At 41.4% G+C, this 15,475-nt stretch overlaps 1 protein-coding gene across 2 annotated transcripts in view; it reads left to right on the plus strand.

Annotated features, from left to right (window-relative positions):
- Positions 1–15,213, plus strand: part of ssbp4 (single stranded DNA binding protein 4) — an 88,558-nt gene extending 73,345 nt beyond the window's left edge. The window contains exons 6-17 of one of the 2 annotated variants that reach the window (XM_020081312.2): positions 2,228–2,311; positions 5,415–5,541; positions 5,681–5,748; positions 6,926–6,990; positions 7,692–7,737; positions 7,824–7,859; positions 8,000–8,054; positions 9,823–9,893; positions 10,030–10,108; positions 10,506–10,534; positions 10,619–10,720; positions 12,417–15,213. In XM_020081312.2, coding sequence (XP_019936871.1) covers positions 2,228–2,311; positions 5,415–5,541; positions 5,681–5,748; positions 6,926–6,990; positions 7,692–7,737; positions 7,824–7,859; positions 8,000–8,054; positions 9,823–9,893; positions 10,030–10,108; positions 10,506–10,534; positions 10,619–10,720; positions 12,417–12,497 — 843 coding nt within the window. In that variant the 3' untranslated portion in view covers positions 12,498–15,213. Of the gene's footprint in view, positions 1–2,227; positions 2,312–5,414; positions 5,542–5,680; positions 5,749–6,925; positions 6,991–7,691; positions 7,738–7,823; positions 7,860–7,999; positions 8,055–9,822; positions 9,894–10,029; positions 10,109–10,505; positions 10,535–10,618; positions 10,721–12,221 lie in introns of both variants that reach the window. The other variant, XM_020081314.2, reaches the window with a different exon arrangement.
- The last annotated feature ends 262 nt before the right edge of the window (positions 15,214–15,475 follow it).

Below are 15,475 nucleotides of genomic sequence, written 5' to 3' on the forward strand. Positions count from 1 at the left end.
TTTATTAATAATATCTATTATATTAAATTTTACTTGGTATCCATGAGTAAGAGACTCAAAAAAGTGTGTGTGCGTGTGTGTGTGTGTGTCAGGTTATATTGCACACTGGTATCCCTCAGTTTTTCACTGTGATGCTAGAAACACATCTGTTGAAGCATAAACTCCGACAACACACACACACTGTACACGCACAAACAAATTCAAACCAGCACATACACACACACACACACACACACACACACACACACACACACACACACACACACACACACACACACACACACACACACACACACATTCTCAGCACCTGAGAGAAGAAGGTCCTGATCTCACCTGAGAAAGAGACAGATCTCATATTCATTGTCGTCACCATCTTGGTTGCACAACACACACACACACACACACACACACACACACACCTTTCTGAAATGTTACAGAAATAGCAGAGTACCTGGCGGAGGCTCTGACAGACTCGTAGATAAGCCTGCTCTGACAGTGGGTGGTCCTCTTTTCTCTGTAGTGATGTTCAGGTAGATCTCTGATGAAGCGGCTGCTGCTGCTGGAGTCATGTGAGGCTACTGTAGGAAGAGACAGAGTTCAGAGGTCACACACTCCTCTGATACTGAATGAATGTAATCAACACTGTGTTTGTTTTGAGGGACTGGACTCAGAAAAGGGTTCATTTACTCTCATACTGACATTACAGATCACATACCAGTGACAGTCTGAGTGCATTTAAGTGACAGAATAATTTCAGTTATTTTCATCTTGGGACTCATTTCTCTGTGTTGTGCTGTAATGATGTTTGATTGGGTTCAAATATGTGGCCCTTCTGTGGAGGGATTAAACTTCCATTGGTGGACAGCAGCACCAAGCATCATCATTTTAAAATAAGACTGTTTGAAAACAACCTGAACTACTCTTTGTTGTAACTACACAATTGTAACTGAACTTTGATTAAAGTCCACCTCCTGCATCGATCAGACCTCATCTGGAAAATGAACAATTCCTGCCCATGAAAATCAATGTGAGCGTCTGCAAATGCCAGTGAAAAATCTTGTTACATCCTTATTGATGTATCAGAACAGATGCGCTGTAATTAACACACTTAGTCTGGACATGCTGCATTCAGTCCCTGAATGACTTGCAAATTATAGCTGCATTAAGTGATGCTGACCAATAGGGGGCAGTAGTATTGTATAATACAGTAGTGTACCAGAGTTCGTTAGTGCTGTTTTTCCAAAATTCTGGGTCGAATGGATTTGACATGATGCATTTTGTTTGAATGTAATCAAATGGCCCCCACTCTGCTCGTCTGTGGCCCCTCCTCTGCTGACTCATGGGTGGAATGCTAACAGATAAACTGACAGATTTGTTGGAGAATGTAGTTTCATGGTACAAAGTCAACAGCCTGAATATCTAGAGCCCAGTATACTTCCATACGCTGCTTCTCAGATGCTCTGATGTCATGATTGTCCGATCCAGAATGACTTTGCTAGCTCGCGTCTTCCATGCAACAGGTCAAGCTAATAGTTAGCACCCTCTGGTGGAACACAAGGCAAACTACCTCAAACGGTCTGAGGTTTGAATACAGACTTTTCCCCTCATCTTCCAATAACTATAGTCACGTATCATGTCATGCTTTTTTTAACCTGAGGGCTGGTGGTGTGTTTCGTTGTTTTCTGTTGTGGGGTTCATCAGAGCTGTTAGAATATAATCGTACTGACAGGTAAAACTGAACTGTGTCTAAGAAGCAGCCGTAGACGGCGGGAGTTTGATGTTGATTCTCAGCAGGACTGGCAACACTGTTTTCAACCATTTCAACAACTACTGCAAATATTTATTTATATGGAAGCATTTGTTTCATTAATATTGTCAGAAACATGTATGACTGCAGCTTTCAATTTATGTGAGAATGTACTTGTGCAAAAATTATTAGAAAAGAAAAAAATTATAAATTATGAAGCTCTCAGGCAAATGTTTGAATACATTTTTACTTACCTGTACTTGTGCTATTTTTACAGAAGGTAAGGGAGAAAACAGGTTTTTGGCATTTGGTAGGATTTTCCTTTTAAATCTCATATCACAAAGTCTTTTTAATGAATAACCCCAGTGCTCACCCTCTCAAGGGAGATATTGTAAATTTGTTTAATTTAATTTTTTCCGAAGCAGATCACCAGTATCTTTGCAGTAGATTGAGATCTCTCTGTCTCTCTCTTGTCACCAGGGTCCACCAGGATCTCAGCCTTCCCCTCACACGCAGCCTCCCCCACACAACCCCAGTAATCCCATGATGGGGCCTCACGGACAGGTAAGACAGAAACGTTAACTCTGTCCTTTTCTTCCTTCATCATCTACTCACTCACTCACTCACTCAATTTAAATTCAGTCATACTGCTTGGCATCATATTTACATGTGTTACCAAAGCACAAATATAATACTGAAGACAAAATCATAATCAAAATATCATATTTATAATAATAATGTAAAAACAACAATATTTAAAGGGAAATCCTGGTGTTTATAAATGTGGGTGTATATAATGATAATTACAGACATTTTTGGAATCAGCCTAGAAGATCACCTCCACTGTCAGGAGTAGCAGGAGTGGCTAATGTAATCCTATGGGGCAACTGTGACAGTCCATGAAATGTCCACTTAAAATGTTTCCTTTCACTTCTCGTTGAGCGAGACATGTTATTTTACCAGACTCTCAGCAAAACCCAGAAACAAGAGCCATATAATTTTTAATGTTGAAAAAAAGAACTTTAAGTGGACTTTTCGTAGACAGTCACGGTTGCCCCACACTGTACTGCTGCCGTGTCACAACTGCAAGCGGATGCGGTTCACTGGACCGATTCTAAATGTTTTCATAAGTACCATTCATTTATACACCCACATTTTTAAACATAGGGTCCCTTTAATAAAATAAAACATAAGGGGAATAAAGGAAATAAAATACACAGTGTGTAGTCCAGATAAACAAATATACAAATTATTACAAATAAACAAATGGAGACAGCTTCACTAAGTTAATGATTTATAGTATGTATTCATACGCATTCTACAACCATAACGCTCCCTCCCTTGCTCGCCTACTTGCTCCCTTACTTGCTCACTCACTCACTCACAGTGTACCAACAGCGCACGGGTCGTTGTTGTGCGAACAGACAGGACAGGCAGCATCCACGATGGTAGGCTGGATGAATAATTTAGCGGTGTTGGCCCAGCTGTAAGGAGCGGAGGTGCATCTGGAGGGCCTCGGCTCTCCCTCAGCCCAGCACTCACCATCCCATAGTCCATCAATAGACCATTAATATTGCAGCACAGCCTGACACGGTGCAGCTCTTTGTGCACAAACCCACCACAATAACATGGTCAGGAGAGGGAGAGGAAGAGGAGAGGGAGAGGGAGGAGGAGAGGAGAGAGAGAAAGGAGAGGAAGAAGAGAGGGAGAGGAGAGGAGACAAAAGAAAACAGTAGTAAGTCTCCTCTCCAATCTCACCCTAAGGGGTAACTACAATTATATAACTTGTTCTCCACTTATGTGCACACACACACACACACAAACACACACTCTGTCATAGGTCACCTTCAGAGACTTTACATAGACTTACATCCATTTCCTCATCATTATCTCAACCTATCCAGAACATAACATACAATATATAATTACCGGTGAAAAACAGTCTCATCTTGTCGTCTATTTGTGCTGCGCTTATCACTGAGTGAAGATAATAACACAAACATTATTCTGCTGTTCATGCTCCGTGACAAAAACACACAGCTCTCACCCAATCCACATTCAAATCAGCATGTTTCCCCTTGATACTAACATATTTGCATTGAGTTTGCAATTAATTCTCATCGTCTGACAGAAAAAATGGCTCAGCGGCTGCGGGCATTTGTAGTTGCGGCAGCACACTCTCACAGGTAAATGTGAAAACCATCTGTCCGGGGCGCTTTACATTATTCACCGGTTGTGCACTGGCCCTGCGTGTGTCCCGGCCAGCCTGTTCTCGTCCCCTCTCTGTGTTCAAACATCTGTCTCGGTGGCGTCTGCAGTTTCTCGCAGTTTGGAATCACACCATCCATGCAGGCTGTATTTTTGTAGCACTGCTGTCTGGTGACACACATGCACACACGCTGTGGGAAATGAGCAGCGGCACAAAACAGGGAAATGTTCAAGAAGCAGTACAGTTTCTACTGATACTCCTTCTACCATCCAACTGTTGTTTCTCTCATCTTTTTCTGCTCCATCTCCCTCCCTCTATCCCACCTTGTTTTTTCCAGTCAAAGTTTCCATCCTTCATGTGTTCCCCCTCTTATTTGTCTTCTTTGCCTTCATCCTAATGGATTTTACCACCTGAGGTCTTAGCAAAACTTAGCGAGCCTCCTCCAGCAAAACTTCAACAGTGCATTATTCTTCAACACAATAGCTCCCCCTGCTGATCTGCAATACTAACACCAAGAGTGGCCAGGTTAGATACAGTGAGCCATTTATTAAATAAGGTTTTTCTGTGTTTGACCGGATTCAAATATCTGGCCCTTCTGTTGTGAATAATTAGTTTGACACAGTTCTGCTTCTGAACAGCAGGTACAGGTTTGGTTTGGTTTAGTTTGGCTGGTTCATGTTTTATTGAGGAAAATAATATCATAATAGTATTTACCTGTAAAAAAAAAAGCCTAAATATAGCAGATGCATGAAAAAACACAATGAATATTCTTCCATGTTTATACACCAAAGAGTAGATGTACATTCTGTTATGTTATTAAGCTTGAATTTAATAATAACAGTGGTATGTTGAAATTTGTACTCTGTGGTGCTTTGTGTTTTTTACATTTCGTGCATTATTTAGATTTTCAATATAACTTTCTCAGACATTGCATCAGTTTTACATACCTCTATAAATAGATATTGTCAATATATGTCTGACTCTTACTTTATTAAATTTCTTTGCACTTCAGATTAGATTCAAATACTGTGGATTACATCATATTAATAGATTCTTCATAATCAATATGTTTAGAGACAATTCTGACATTGTTGTTTCTGAATGTATTGATTTTGGCTTCTGTTTGCATGAATTAGATGCTAGATTTCATGCTAAGTGACGGAAATCTTTTTCCTGTTTTTGTGGAAATAACCCTAGTGTAGAAAGTTGGAAGTACATGTGATATTATAAGGCCTGTTTGTCAAGAATTAGAAGTATTTCATCACAAAATAATTACATAAATAAACAGAACTCAGAAGAATGCAAACCTCAGCTGAAGCCCAATAGCTCTGGTAATACGTCCAGTAGTTTTTTGTATGCTGCAAACTAAGACACAAATAAAAGTTGATGAAAACATGACCTCTTTAGTAGAGGTAAAAATAATAACAAATGATTATCCTTTCCCTGTCCTTCCTGCAGCCATTCATGTCTCCACGGTACCCAGGTGGCCCCAGGCCCTCCCTCCGTATGCCAAATCAGCCTCCTGGGAGCATCCCCGGGTCACAGCCTCTCCTGCCAAACAGCCTGGACCCAACCAGACCTCAAGGTAGAGTCAAACATGCAGTGTTATTTCACAGAAGCTTCACTTATGCAGTCTCATACTGGTGATACACACTCTGATTGAGGTGCGCAATTATTGCTGATGTATATAGTGCTAACAAGCTGCTCTCCACGTCTCACCACAGGACATCCAAACATGGGAGGTCCAATGAGAATGAATCCCCCCCGAGGCATGGGAGGGATGGGTCCACAGGTAAGCACCAGTCATATGACTCACACACATCACAACACAAAGGGCTGTGAAAATAAAGTGAGTCGTGACAGTGGCTTGTGTCCTTTAGTGTTTCCAACCCGCTGCACTCCCACTCTGCAGCTGCTGCACACACAGATTTGGTCATTGACAGTTTATGAACAAACCCAATGTTTGGTTACCCTTCATTTAGAGCCGCCATAAAAGCAGCTATAATGTCAAACCAGCAGCCTATAAACTGCATGCGCATAATCCGTCTCCTCTGCTGAGGAGAAGTTTTGGTTGTGCCAGGCTCGTAACTTTCTGCCTTTAAATGTCAGGAGCGCTTTGATGATTAGCTTGGCTCCGACCAGAGCCAACGACAGTTCTTCATGTTAAGTCCTACAGTCTCCCACCTAGTGTGACAGACTCAGACTGAGTGATCCGCCACCAACACAGACTGACCACTGCTGCTTTCCTTTTATCGATTTTATTATGGTGGATGTGATTCAGTGTGTACATGAGATGCTTAAACAACAGCTCCATTTGAATCACCATCACCAGACAGCTGCTTCATCTGTACCCGACCACCTCCTGCTCTAACATCACCTCGCACAAAGACACACACACACACACACACTCTCTCCCTGTGCCCCCCGGCCCCTCTCTGTGCCACCCTGGCACGGTGACTTTGGCAGTTAGTGCACCAGCAGCTGGTGTGGCATCTGCTCGACAAGTGTAATCGTCTGCTGAACAAAACTCTTCCTCTTAGTGGAGCTGCTCTCTGGCCTGCCCCCATACTCTCTGTCTCTCTCACACACACACACACACACACACACACACACACACACACACACACACACACACACACACACACACACACACACCCAAGTACAGGCATGTAGCACCAGCCAAACTCGCCTGCTGGGCAGCAATGAAAACAAACACACAGAGGGGAGCAAGAACACAGAGACACACATTCAGCAACACACAACATATACAGACGCACACACACACACACATAGATACACACAGCTGTCCACCGTCACACACAGCCCACTCCAGCCAACCCACACACGAGCGCATAATTAAACACTAGTTAGTCGGAGACATGATCATCACTGACCTTCATTAAGATTCAAACCTTTAGACGGAGCAGGTGCGAGACGCCGCGCTGACTGTGTGTTCCTCTCTTCTGCAGAACTACGGTGGAGGGATGAGGCCTCCTCCCAACTCCATGGGGCCAGGGATGCCGGGCATGAACATGTTAGTAGACTCAAAAACAGTTCTATGATATTTTTACAAATGTTACTCACAGAGATGAGCCTGTTTTCAGGGGAATATCCTGCTTCTTTGAAACCTGGATCTCACCCCAGTAGCTTATTAGACACAATTACATATTTAAAACCCTCACAGCTCACCTGCAGCTGAGAAGCCTTTTCCAGCCACTGAGCCTCACCCACAAATTGACAGGATTGGTTCACCACAAACCATGGCTCTGTTTTTTTAATTATTATTATTTATTCACTGCAGTGTAAAGGTTAATGGTCAATGCATTGACAGCTTGTTTTACTCAAAATGTTTCTTATAACATTAAAGGGAACATGTTAAAAACTTGATTTCCACTGGAGGAGGACTTTAACATATGACTTCTCTTTCCTCACCATGTCAGCTGCTAGGTTGAAAAATACCTTATTGCATAAATATGATATATGCAGATATATAAACAACTACAGTGAAGATGGTATGTCCAACTTGAAGCAGGAACTTCTGCAAAATCTATCTACTTTATTGTTCATATGTGCATGTCTCTGTAATAAGGGAGAACATTAGCCAGAATGCTTTTTCGTGTTCGGGTGGGACTCAGTCAGAAGATTGTGTCCCGAGCTGCACTCTAGTACCAGAATTCTTCTGTTATATGTCTTCTATTATAAGCTCCTTATTTTTCCATGTGTTTGCATTTCCAGGGGTCCTGGTGGAAGAGGTCCATGGCCAAACCCCAACTCAAATTCAGTGAGTCTCTCACGTCTTAGTCTTAATGAATGACTGTGTTTACAGTAACCGTGTCTCATGTTTTGTTTCATCTGCTCTCTCCATAGATAGCTTATTCATCTTCATCTCCAGGAAACTACGTGGTAAGTGTCCCATCACGGAATCGTGTTCGACCACGGGCCATAAATTACCTATCACGCCATGATATCTCACAGGCATGCTGCCATCTACATGCACTCAGCACTCACTTCTCTCCTTTTCCTCTTGCTTCTTCACCCCTCAGGGCCCTCCAGGGGGAGGCGGCCCACCAGGAACTCCCATCATGCCTAGCCCCGGAGGTGAGTTACACACTTCACTTTCCCCTCTGATTTCTGCTTTTATCCAGCGTTCACTGAAGGTTGAAACATCAAACCTGTTCTCAGTCAGATACACGTCTCTCCTCGGGAGACAGGCAGAAATAGGGCTCTAAATACTGCAGGAACTGAGCCTTTAGGAATATTTTTCTAAGTTTAAAACATTAAAAAAGAGTAAAATATTGCACTGAATGTGAAATTTTACAGTATGTGATATGCATGGAAAATTTGGATTTGGTATCAGACTTTTTGTTACTATTTTCCACTTGAGGGACATTCTGCAAAACATGTTTTCACAGTGAAGATAGTTACAGTATAAAAGAGAAGCAGAGGCATGTCTGTCTGCAATCAACTGATCCGTCTCCAGTCTGACCCGTCACTGTCATGTCTCTGTGGAGAATTCGCTGCAAACAAAGCACTGTGGGCAGATCTCCTGTAGACATTCTGTTTCTGTCGGCCTGCGGAGAGCTTCTTTTTGTGTCCACTATTTATTATTTATATACGTACCTCTATTGTGATCCGTTACCGGGGCAACCTTTTGCACAAAACGCTGCTGCTCACACGTACACCAGGAGAGGAAAACATATTTCCACTGCAGTCGCCAAGACTCTGCGTGCACACACACAGACACACACATAAACATCTCACAAAAATGCACACCTCCCACTCAGTATTGCCCCCCCTCCTCCAGTCACGACACAACACAAGTACTTTCAGGGAATCTAACAGGCGACTTCTCTCCGCCACTTTTCACACCAAACATCTATCTATCTCTCTTCTTTCAATTTCTTAATCCTCTTTTTCCCTTCTTTTCTCTGTGGCCCTGTTCAGACCCGGCTTTAACATTCGTCCTGAGAGAGCCAATCACTTGTGATCAGATCTCACTCCTCCGATCTATGCAAAGAAATGCAAATAAACATGACCATCATTTGTGTTTGTGGCGATCAAATGATGATTAACCCAGACTGAGTTCACAGATGTGTCCGATGACATGTGTTGGCGCAAGAGAAATAGAGAGAGAGAGAGAGAGAGCAGAGTCAGAATGAGCTGATGTTGCTTTGAAGAAAGATTTTTAACCCATTTATTAGAAGTTTCAGTCAATCTTTGGTGGTGTTGATATTGTGGGCACAATCATTGTATGGACACTGATATGTATGAAAATATTTGAAACTATAGGGGGTCAGCTGAGTAGGCGGCATGTGTGGCCCAGGACACATTAACATACACACTGTGAAAACAATGTGGCCACATGCGCCCCTGAACACCTCCAAGGTGAATTTAGACCTGAGCTTGGTGCTGATCACTTGTGATTGGATCACTCAGGATCATCTCATCCTTCTTACTATTTTGAGGACAGACACATGAGGAGTGACACAACATGTACTGCTTTATTCTAATTGTCAGATTTTCTATATAATAACTTGGTCTTCACCATCACTTTGTCCTGGCACTGAAAGTAACATACAGTTGTTCTCTGTCCTGTTCTGCTAAAAAAAAGAACATTCTCTGGCTGAAAAATAAACAAACTACTAAATTACACTGGAACAATGTCAAACCCAGTGAGAGACAGAGGCCCTCCAGTGGCCTCAGCTCATTATTTCACATTTATTACCTCATTCTATTCTCCAAACCAACCGGATAGTTTGACATTTTTTGACCAATTGGATACAGACAGAGATTAATATAAGTATTTCTGGAACAAGCTGTGTTACATTAGTCTGATTTTAAACATCCATTTCATTTCTCTTCACAGATTCAACAAACTCAAGTGAAAACATCTACACGATGATGAACCCCATCGGCCCTGGTGGAAATAGACCTAATGTGAGTAACATTGGTTTGACGATTTTTGAATCATAATAAATTACGTTTTTTATTGGTACGTTTATTTCAAATTAATTTCCAAGCATGAAAAGAGCTAAATAAATGACCTCCATTAATTTTCTTGTTATCCGACTAGTTCCCGATGGGGCCGGGTCCTGACGGGCCAATGGGTGGAATGGGTGGTATGGAGCAGCATCATATGAACGGGTCACTAGGTGAGTAGTTGAATATGATGTCCAGTGCACATTGTGTGTAGCCAGTTCGGAGTTTGTTCAGGAAGAGCTGAGGCCTTTAGAAGTAAGACTCTGCCCCCCTGTGACTGGTGAAGGAAGTGTTCTCGCTCCTCTTGGTATTGATCACAGCTAAAACAGATTAGTGGGGCAGTGCGGAGGGCAATTGATCCTGTGGATGGTGCGACATGGTCAGTGAAGCCAGCAGAGTTGGTGCTCATCTGTATCTGAAACAAATGGCTCAATTAAAGGCCATTAGCAGTGAGAGGGCAGGCTGCTTCTGTTTGCACTGGATATCCTGGAGTGATGTTCAATTAGCAGCTGAGGATCTGTTAACTGTTATAATCACTCAGGTTTCTCTTGTTTTATTGTCTTGTCACAGGCTCTGGTGACATGGATGGGTTGCCAAAGGTAAGACGAACGAACTGATTTGCCGCCTACTTTGTGCATCTGGATGAGTTCTGGTTTCTTATTGGTTTGTTTCCCATGTTGTAGAATTCTCCCAACAACATGGCAGGCATGAACAATCCCCCCGGCACTCCGCGGGATGACGGCGAGATGGCAGGCAACTTTTTAAACCCATTCCAAAGTGAAAGTGTGAGTGTCAACAAACCTTTTAAGCTGGGAACAAACAAAAGAAATCACATCCACAAGTCACATACAGTATTTAATCACTTACTGATGCAGATTACAGTCATATCTGCACAAATCTGCACTTGTATCAAGCAGCACATTCAGATTTATCCAGTCACAAAAAATCGATATACTTGATACAGTTGCGATAACTCCAAATTGAAATCTCAAACTGCTGCATTGTGTGCCAACTGTCTGTGGTGAGTCTAGACTTTACCTATGACTCACATCGATCTAATAGGCCGCATTCAAATTCTAAATCCGATGCATTAAGCTGTCTGGTTCCTGACTCTTGTGAAGACTAATTTGCCAAGTACTCTGGTAAATTCAGGCATATTTCAAACAAAAAAAAAGGACAGCTGATTGAGCAACTATGTGAAAGCACTTACTTCTTTTGATTCCAGAAGAAATATTAAACCTCTGAAAATAGTCCACAGTTACAAAGTCATCTTTCTGTGGAGATTTAGCAAATATTTGTGTGTTTGTGATAAGAAATCTTTTGGCAGATTAAAAATCTCCCCTGAGTGCAGATCTGTAGCAGAGCTGAGAGGCTGTGGTCAGAAAATCTAACAAATTATCCGACATAGTTCTTTTTTGTCATTTCTGACCACTGGTCAGCAAGTGGTAACGATTGTTACTGTGAAAACCAACGAGGTAACATGGAAAATATTATTTTTAAATATTATGTTCTAGATCTTAATTATGTTAACATTCATTTAAAACTATCTCCGTGGCGCTCTAATATTCCTTCATATCTGTGTCACTCAACATAGGTCTTAAATTTAATTCATTATAGTCTTAGAACCATATTGAAACATTTTTTATGTAACTTGTGGAAAACTGCAGAAACCGAGCTTAATATTAGTAACTGTCTTTGTAACTGTAATTAAACTAATCTTAGTAATAAACTCATCTAGAGACAAAATGATTTAAGAAAAAGATCTTATATTGAAGTATAAAATGTGTATCTGAAACCAGCTTCTGTTCTATTTTATGTACCATATCACAAAATCCCTATGATTTTAAAATCCTCCTCTGTGGCTAAATTGGGTATCATGGTCAGTCCTGTAGTATCGTGTTCCCAGCTTCACCTAACTCCAGTTCAACAACACGCATGCACACGAGCATGGAAGAGAACCACGTCATATGCTTTCTCTGATGCATGGAGAGATTGTCATATAGTGATTAATGTGAGACTGACATTTTGCCACAGTATCTTCACTGTGATCTGAAACCCCCTTAACATTTTCTCCTTGGGCTGGACTCTGCTCTGCTTGCTGCTGGTTTACTGACATAGACGGTACATTAGAAAGGGTTGTTCAGTGTAATGGCTGGTCATACTGGACATGGCACTTAGTTTAGTTAGTGGTTCATGCTTTCATCTGTAACTGGGTAGTGAATGAGGTTTAATATAGTTTTGGCTTATCTTTTCTCCCCTCCCTCTGTTTTTTCTCTCTTTTTACAGTATTCACCCAACATGACGATGAGTGTGTGATTTTTATTTTTTATTTTATTTTATTTTATTTCTTTTTCATCTCCCCCTTATCCCAATCTCCCTCTCCCATCTGCCCCGGTGCATCTTGCATTACCTTCCTCCCTCCACCCCACCTCCTCCTCTTCTTCCTCCTCCTCCTTGTGGATGGTGTGCTGCGCCACACAGCACCTGAGGATACCCCTGGAAGGCAGGACTCCCCTCAAGGCCCCCCATCCCAACGCCTGCAAAATGGGTGTGAGAACATGAAAACGGCCTCCAAGCAACATGAAGGGTCTCCTCTCCGCTTCTCCTCGGCTGCCGGGCCCCAACGAGGGGCCCTCGGACAGTGATAGCTCAACCTGCTCCAAGCCTGTCTCTCCCAAATCCGAAGCCTGCCCCTATGGGTGTCATGTCAGCCCAATCAAGATGCCCCCATTGCATCTACCACCACTTCATTAAATCATGCTGATCATCACTTCTGAGGGCATGCAGTAGTTGACTGACAGAGCGGGGGCGTGAACCCTCATGCAAAAACTCCTGTGGCAGGAATGATATATAAAAAAGAAAAAAAAAAGATGAACTGATGATGTTATTTTGGGGCAAGAATGGTTTTCATTAAATGTTTGTATTTTGTTGTTGATGTTGATGATGATAATATTATTGTTATAATTTTCATAATTGATTATTATTCTACTAATGTAGTTATGATTTCCTGTAAAGGGCACATTTTATCTCAGCAGCAGCATCAACAATGACAGAAAAAGCACACACTCGAAAAAATGCACAATGATTTTCTGTTTACATGATTTTAGGTTATTTGTTGTTTGTTTTTGTTTTTTTGTCACCGTCTCATTGGACGTACCTGTCCTTTAAAGTTCCTTCCGAACTTGTAGCTCGTGTCTTTGCCTTCCAGATATTTGTAGCACCATTTTCCATAAACTATCAAACCAAGAGAGATTGGAATGATTGATTATAATTCAGTAGTTTTAGTATCCCAGCTAAAACGCTCCACACAGTCACAACAAATTTCCGTTTTCTGGTTCATAGTGGCTTGGGACAGGTGCCAGCATTTTGTGGATCCTCTCGTCTCCTCTATGGATTTTGTCTCGTCTGTAAATACAACAATAGCTTGTATTGTGGTTGTTTTATTATTTGTTATTTACAAGTTGTCTGTGAATCCTGAAATGTGGTTTCTTCCCCCTTCGTCATGTCATTTGATTTCACCCATTTAATGTGGACTCGTTCGAGTGGCACTGTTTTCCTCCCAGGACTCATTCTGGTCTCTCCTCAGTTTTATTTTATTTTTTTGAACTGTGGGGAACACAATCATGAGGCTTTCATGCTTTGAGTCTGGGTTGAACTTGCAGATCACTTATGATCCACTTTCTGAATCCAGGCGAAATAAGAGTCTCCTCGGAGCTCCCATCGACCTGTTCCCTCAGCTAGTCCCTTACGTGTGGGATAATGGATGCAGAGGATTGGACGGCTGTAGTAGTGCTGCTGATGGGAGCAGAATGACGTACCTATGGGGGTTAACAGGTCATGCTGCCTCAATAATCAGATACTGTTGTGGTGGATTTATTCCTATATTTTTGGATTGAAAAAAAAAAACTTAAAGCCCATAAAATCTGCACACAAAGAGAAGCCTAGTTACATGTTTCACTATTTAATTTGTTTCTTTCTGTATGTTTTGTACTCTTGGCCTGATAAACTCAATGTTTCAAGGAGCACACATTGTGTTCAAACCAACAATAACTAAACAACCAGTGTAGCCTCTATGGGTGATGGGGGTGTACTTATCAATTTTCTGATATCTACGTGAACAGGTTGAACCCAGAGTTCAACAGGGATGTCGCCAGGTTTTTGGCTGTCGGTGGCCCGGGAACTCTCTCCAGTGTTCCATCAATTTAGTGACACACACCTGCCTTCTTTTCCTCTTTCCTCCCATCCCTCACCTCCTCAAAACCTCTCTCCCTTTCTCTTTAATTTCCCTTTTTCTGTAAATACTGTATAATGCATTTTGATATCATTGACATGTTTTGATATGTCAGTCACTACCAATGAATACAGCTGAAAGTAAATTATAAATAAAACTGTCCATGTTTTTCACAGAGATCGGATGCGGTGACAATTTGGCTCCCGTGGCTAAATTTCCATTTTAAAAAATGTATAGAAACACAGTAACACAATAAATGCAGACTGTATGCTAAAGACTTGTTTGGTTGGGGGGAAGATAGGACAGAGAGAGGACAGGACAGAGAGAAGCAAATGAGCTGCGGCGTCCTCGCTCTGCCCCTCGTCTCCATACGCTTCAGTTTAAATGTTACTATTGGCTGCGTATGATCGGAATCGTTTTTCTAAAGGGCATCTTCTCACAAGAATAAAACATGTGACCTCATATTGCAGTTTTTAATATGAAGGATTTTTATCAATTTAAGAACTTTTAAAAAGGAGAAAAATACTTAAGAGAACCTCATTTTAAATTAAGAAGAGATTTAAAAAGAAAAAAGTAATACTTATGGGGAAAAACTGTGTCCTTTGCTATTTGCTCCTGTGATAGCTTTGTATAGATTGAAGCTCTCTCACTGATCCTCTCTCAGTCCTCTGTGTATATCGATCGTTGGCCATCTCTGTACTTCTATTGTGATGTATAATACTGTACCATTAGGAAGATTTGCTGGTGGGGTGGGGATGGGGGAATTCAAGGGAAGGGAATATAAATGATGCTCCTGTACTGTTCATGGTCCTTTCTGATGACACGGCAGTATTCAATATGAAGCAGTCTGTCTCTTGGGTTTGCTTTGTATTTCATGGTAGGATAGTTCAGAATCTTGTCTTAGGGACTTAGGTGTCTTGTGTAGGTAATAAAGATGTTCTTTGTATGTTTCTTTATATTGTAAAGTTTCTTTAGACTGAAAGAAAACAGATGATTTGCTTATCAAAAAAGAAACAATGCATCAATAATAAATGTCATTTGATTTTTCCTTGTTGTTTGAATCTCTTCCCCTGAGTTCTTATTGAGCTTTCAGGCCCTGATTTAGGCAGAACACACAGAGAAGACATACACAATGTAATACAGGATCACTTTAATCATGTTCATCTATAAAAAGATCATTTCCAGTGGAGGCATCCTTTTCAAAATGTAGAACATGTGAAATTATATTGTTTTCCATTAGTCAATATGAAATCAAATTACTTTACAAATCAATAATAATTATCTGCCTGCATTCATTTAAGCTGCCAAC

Source organism: Paralichthys olivaceus, chromosome 3, assembly GCF_024713975.1.
Source record: "Paralichthys olivaceus isolate ysfri-2021 chromosome 3, ASM2471397v2, whole genome shotgun sequence".
Classification (NCBI taxonomy): Eukaryota; Metazoa; Chordata; class Actinopteri; order Pleuronectiformes; family Paralichthyidae; genus Paralichthys; species Paralichthys olivaceus.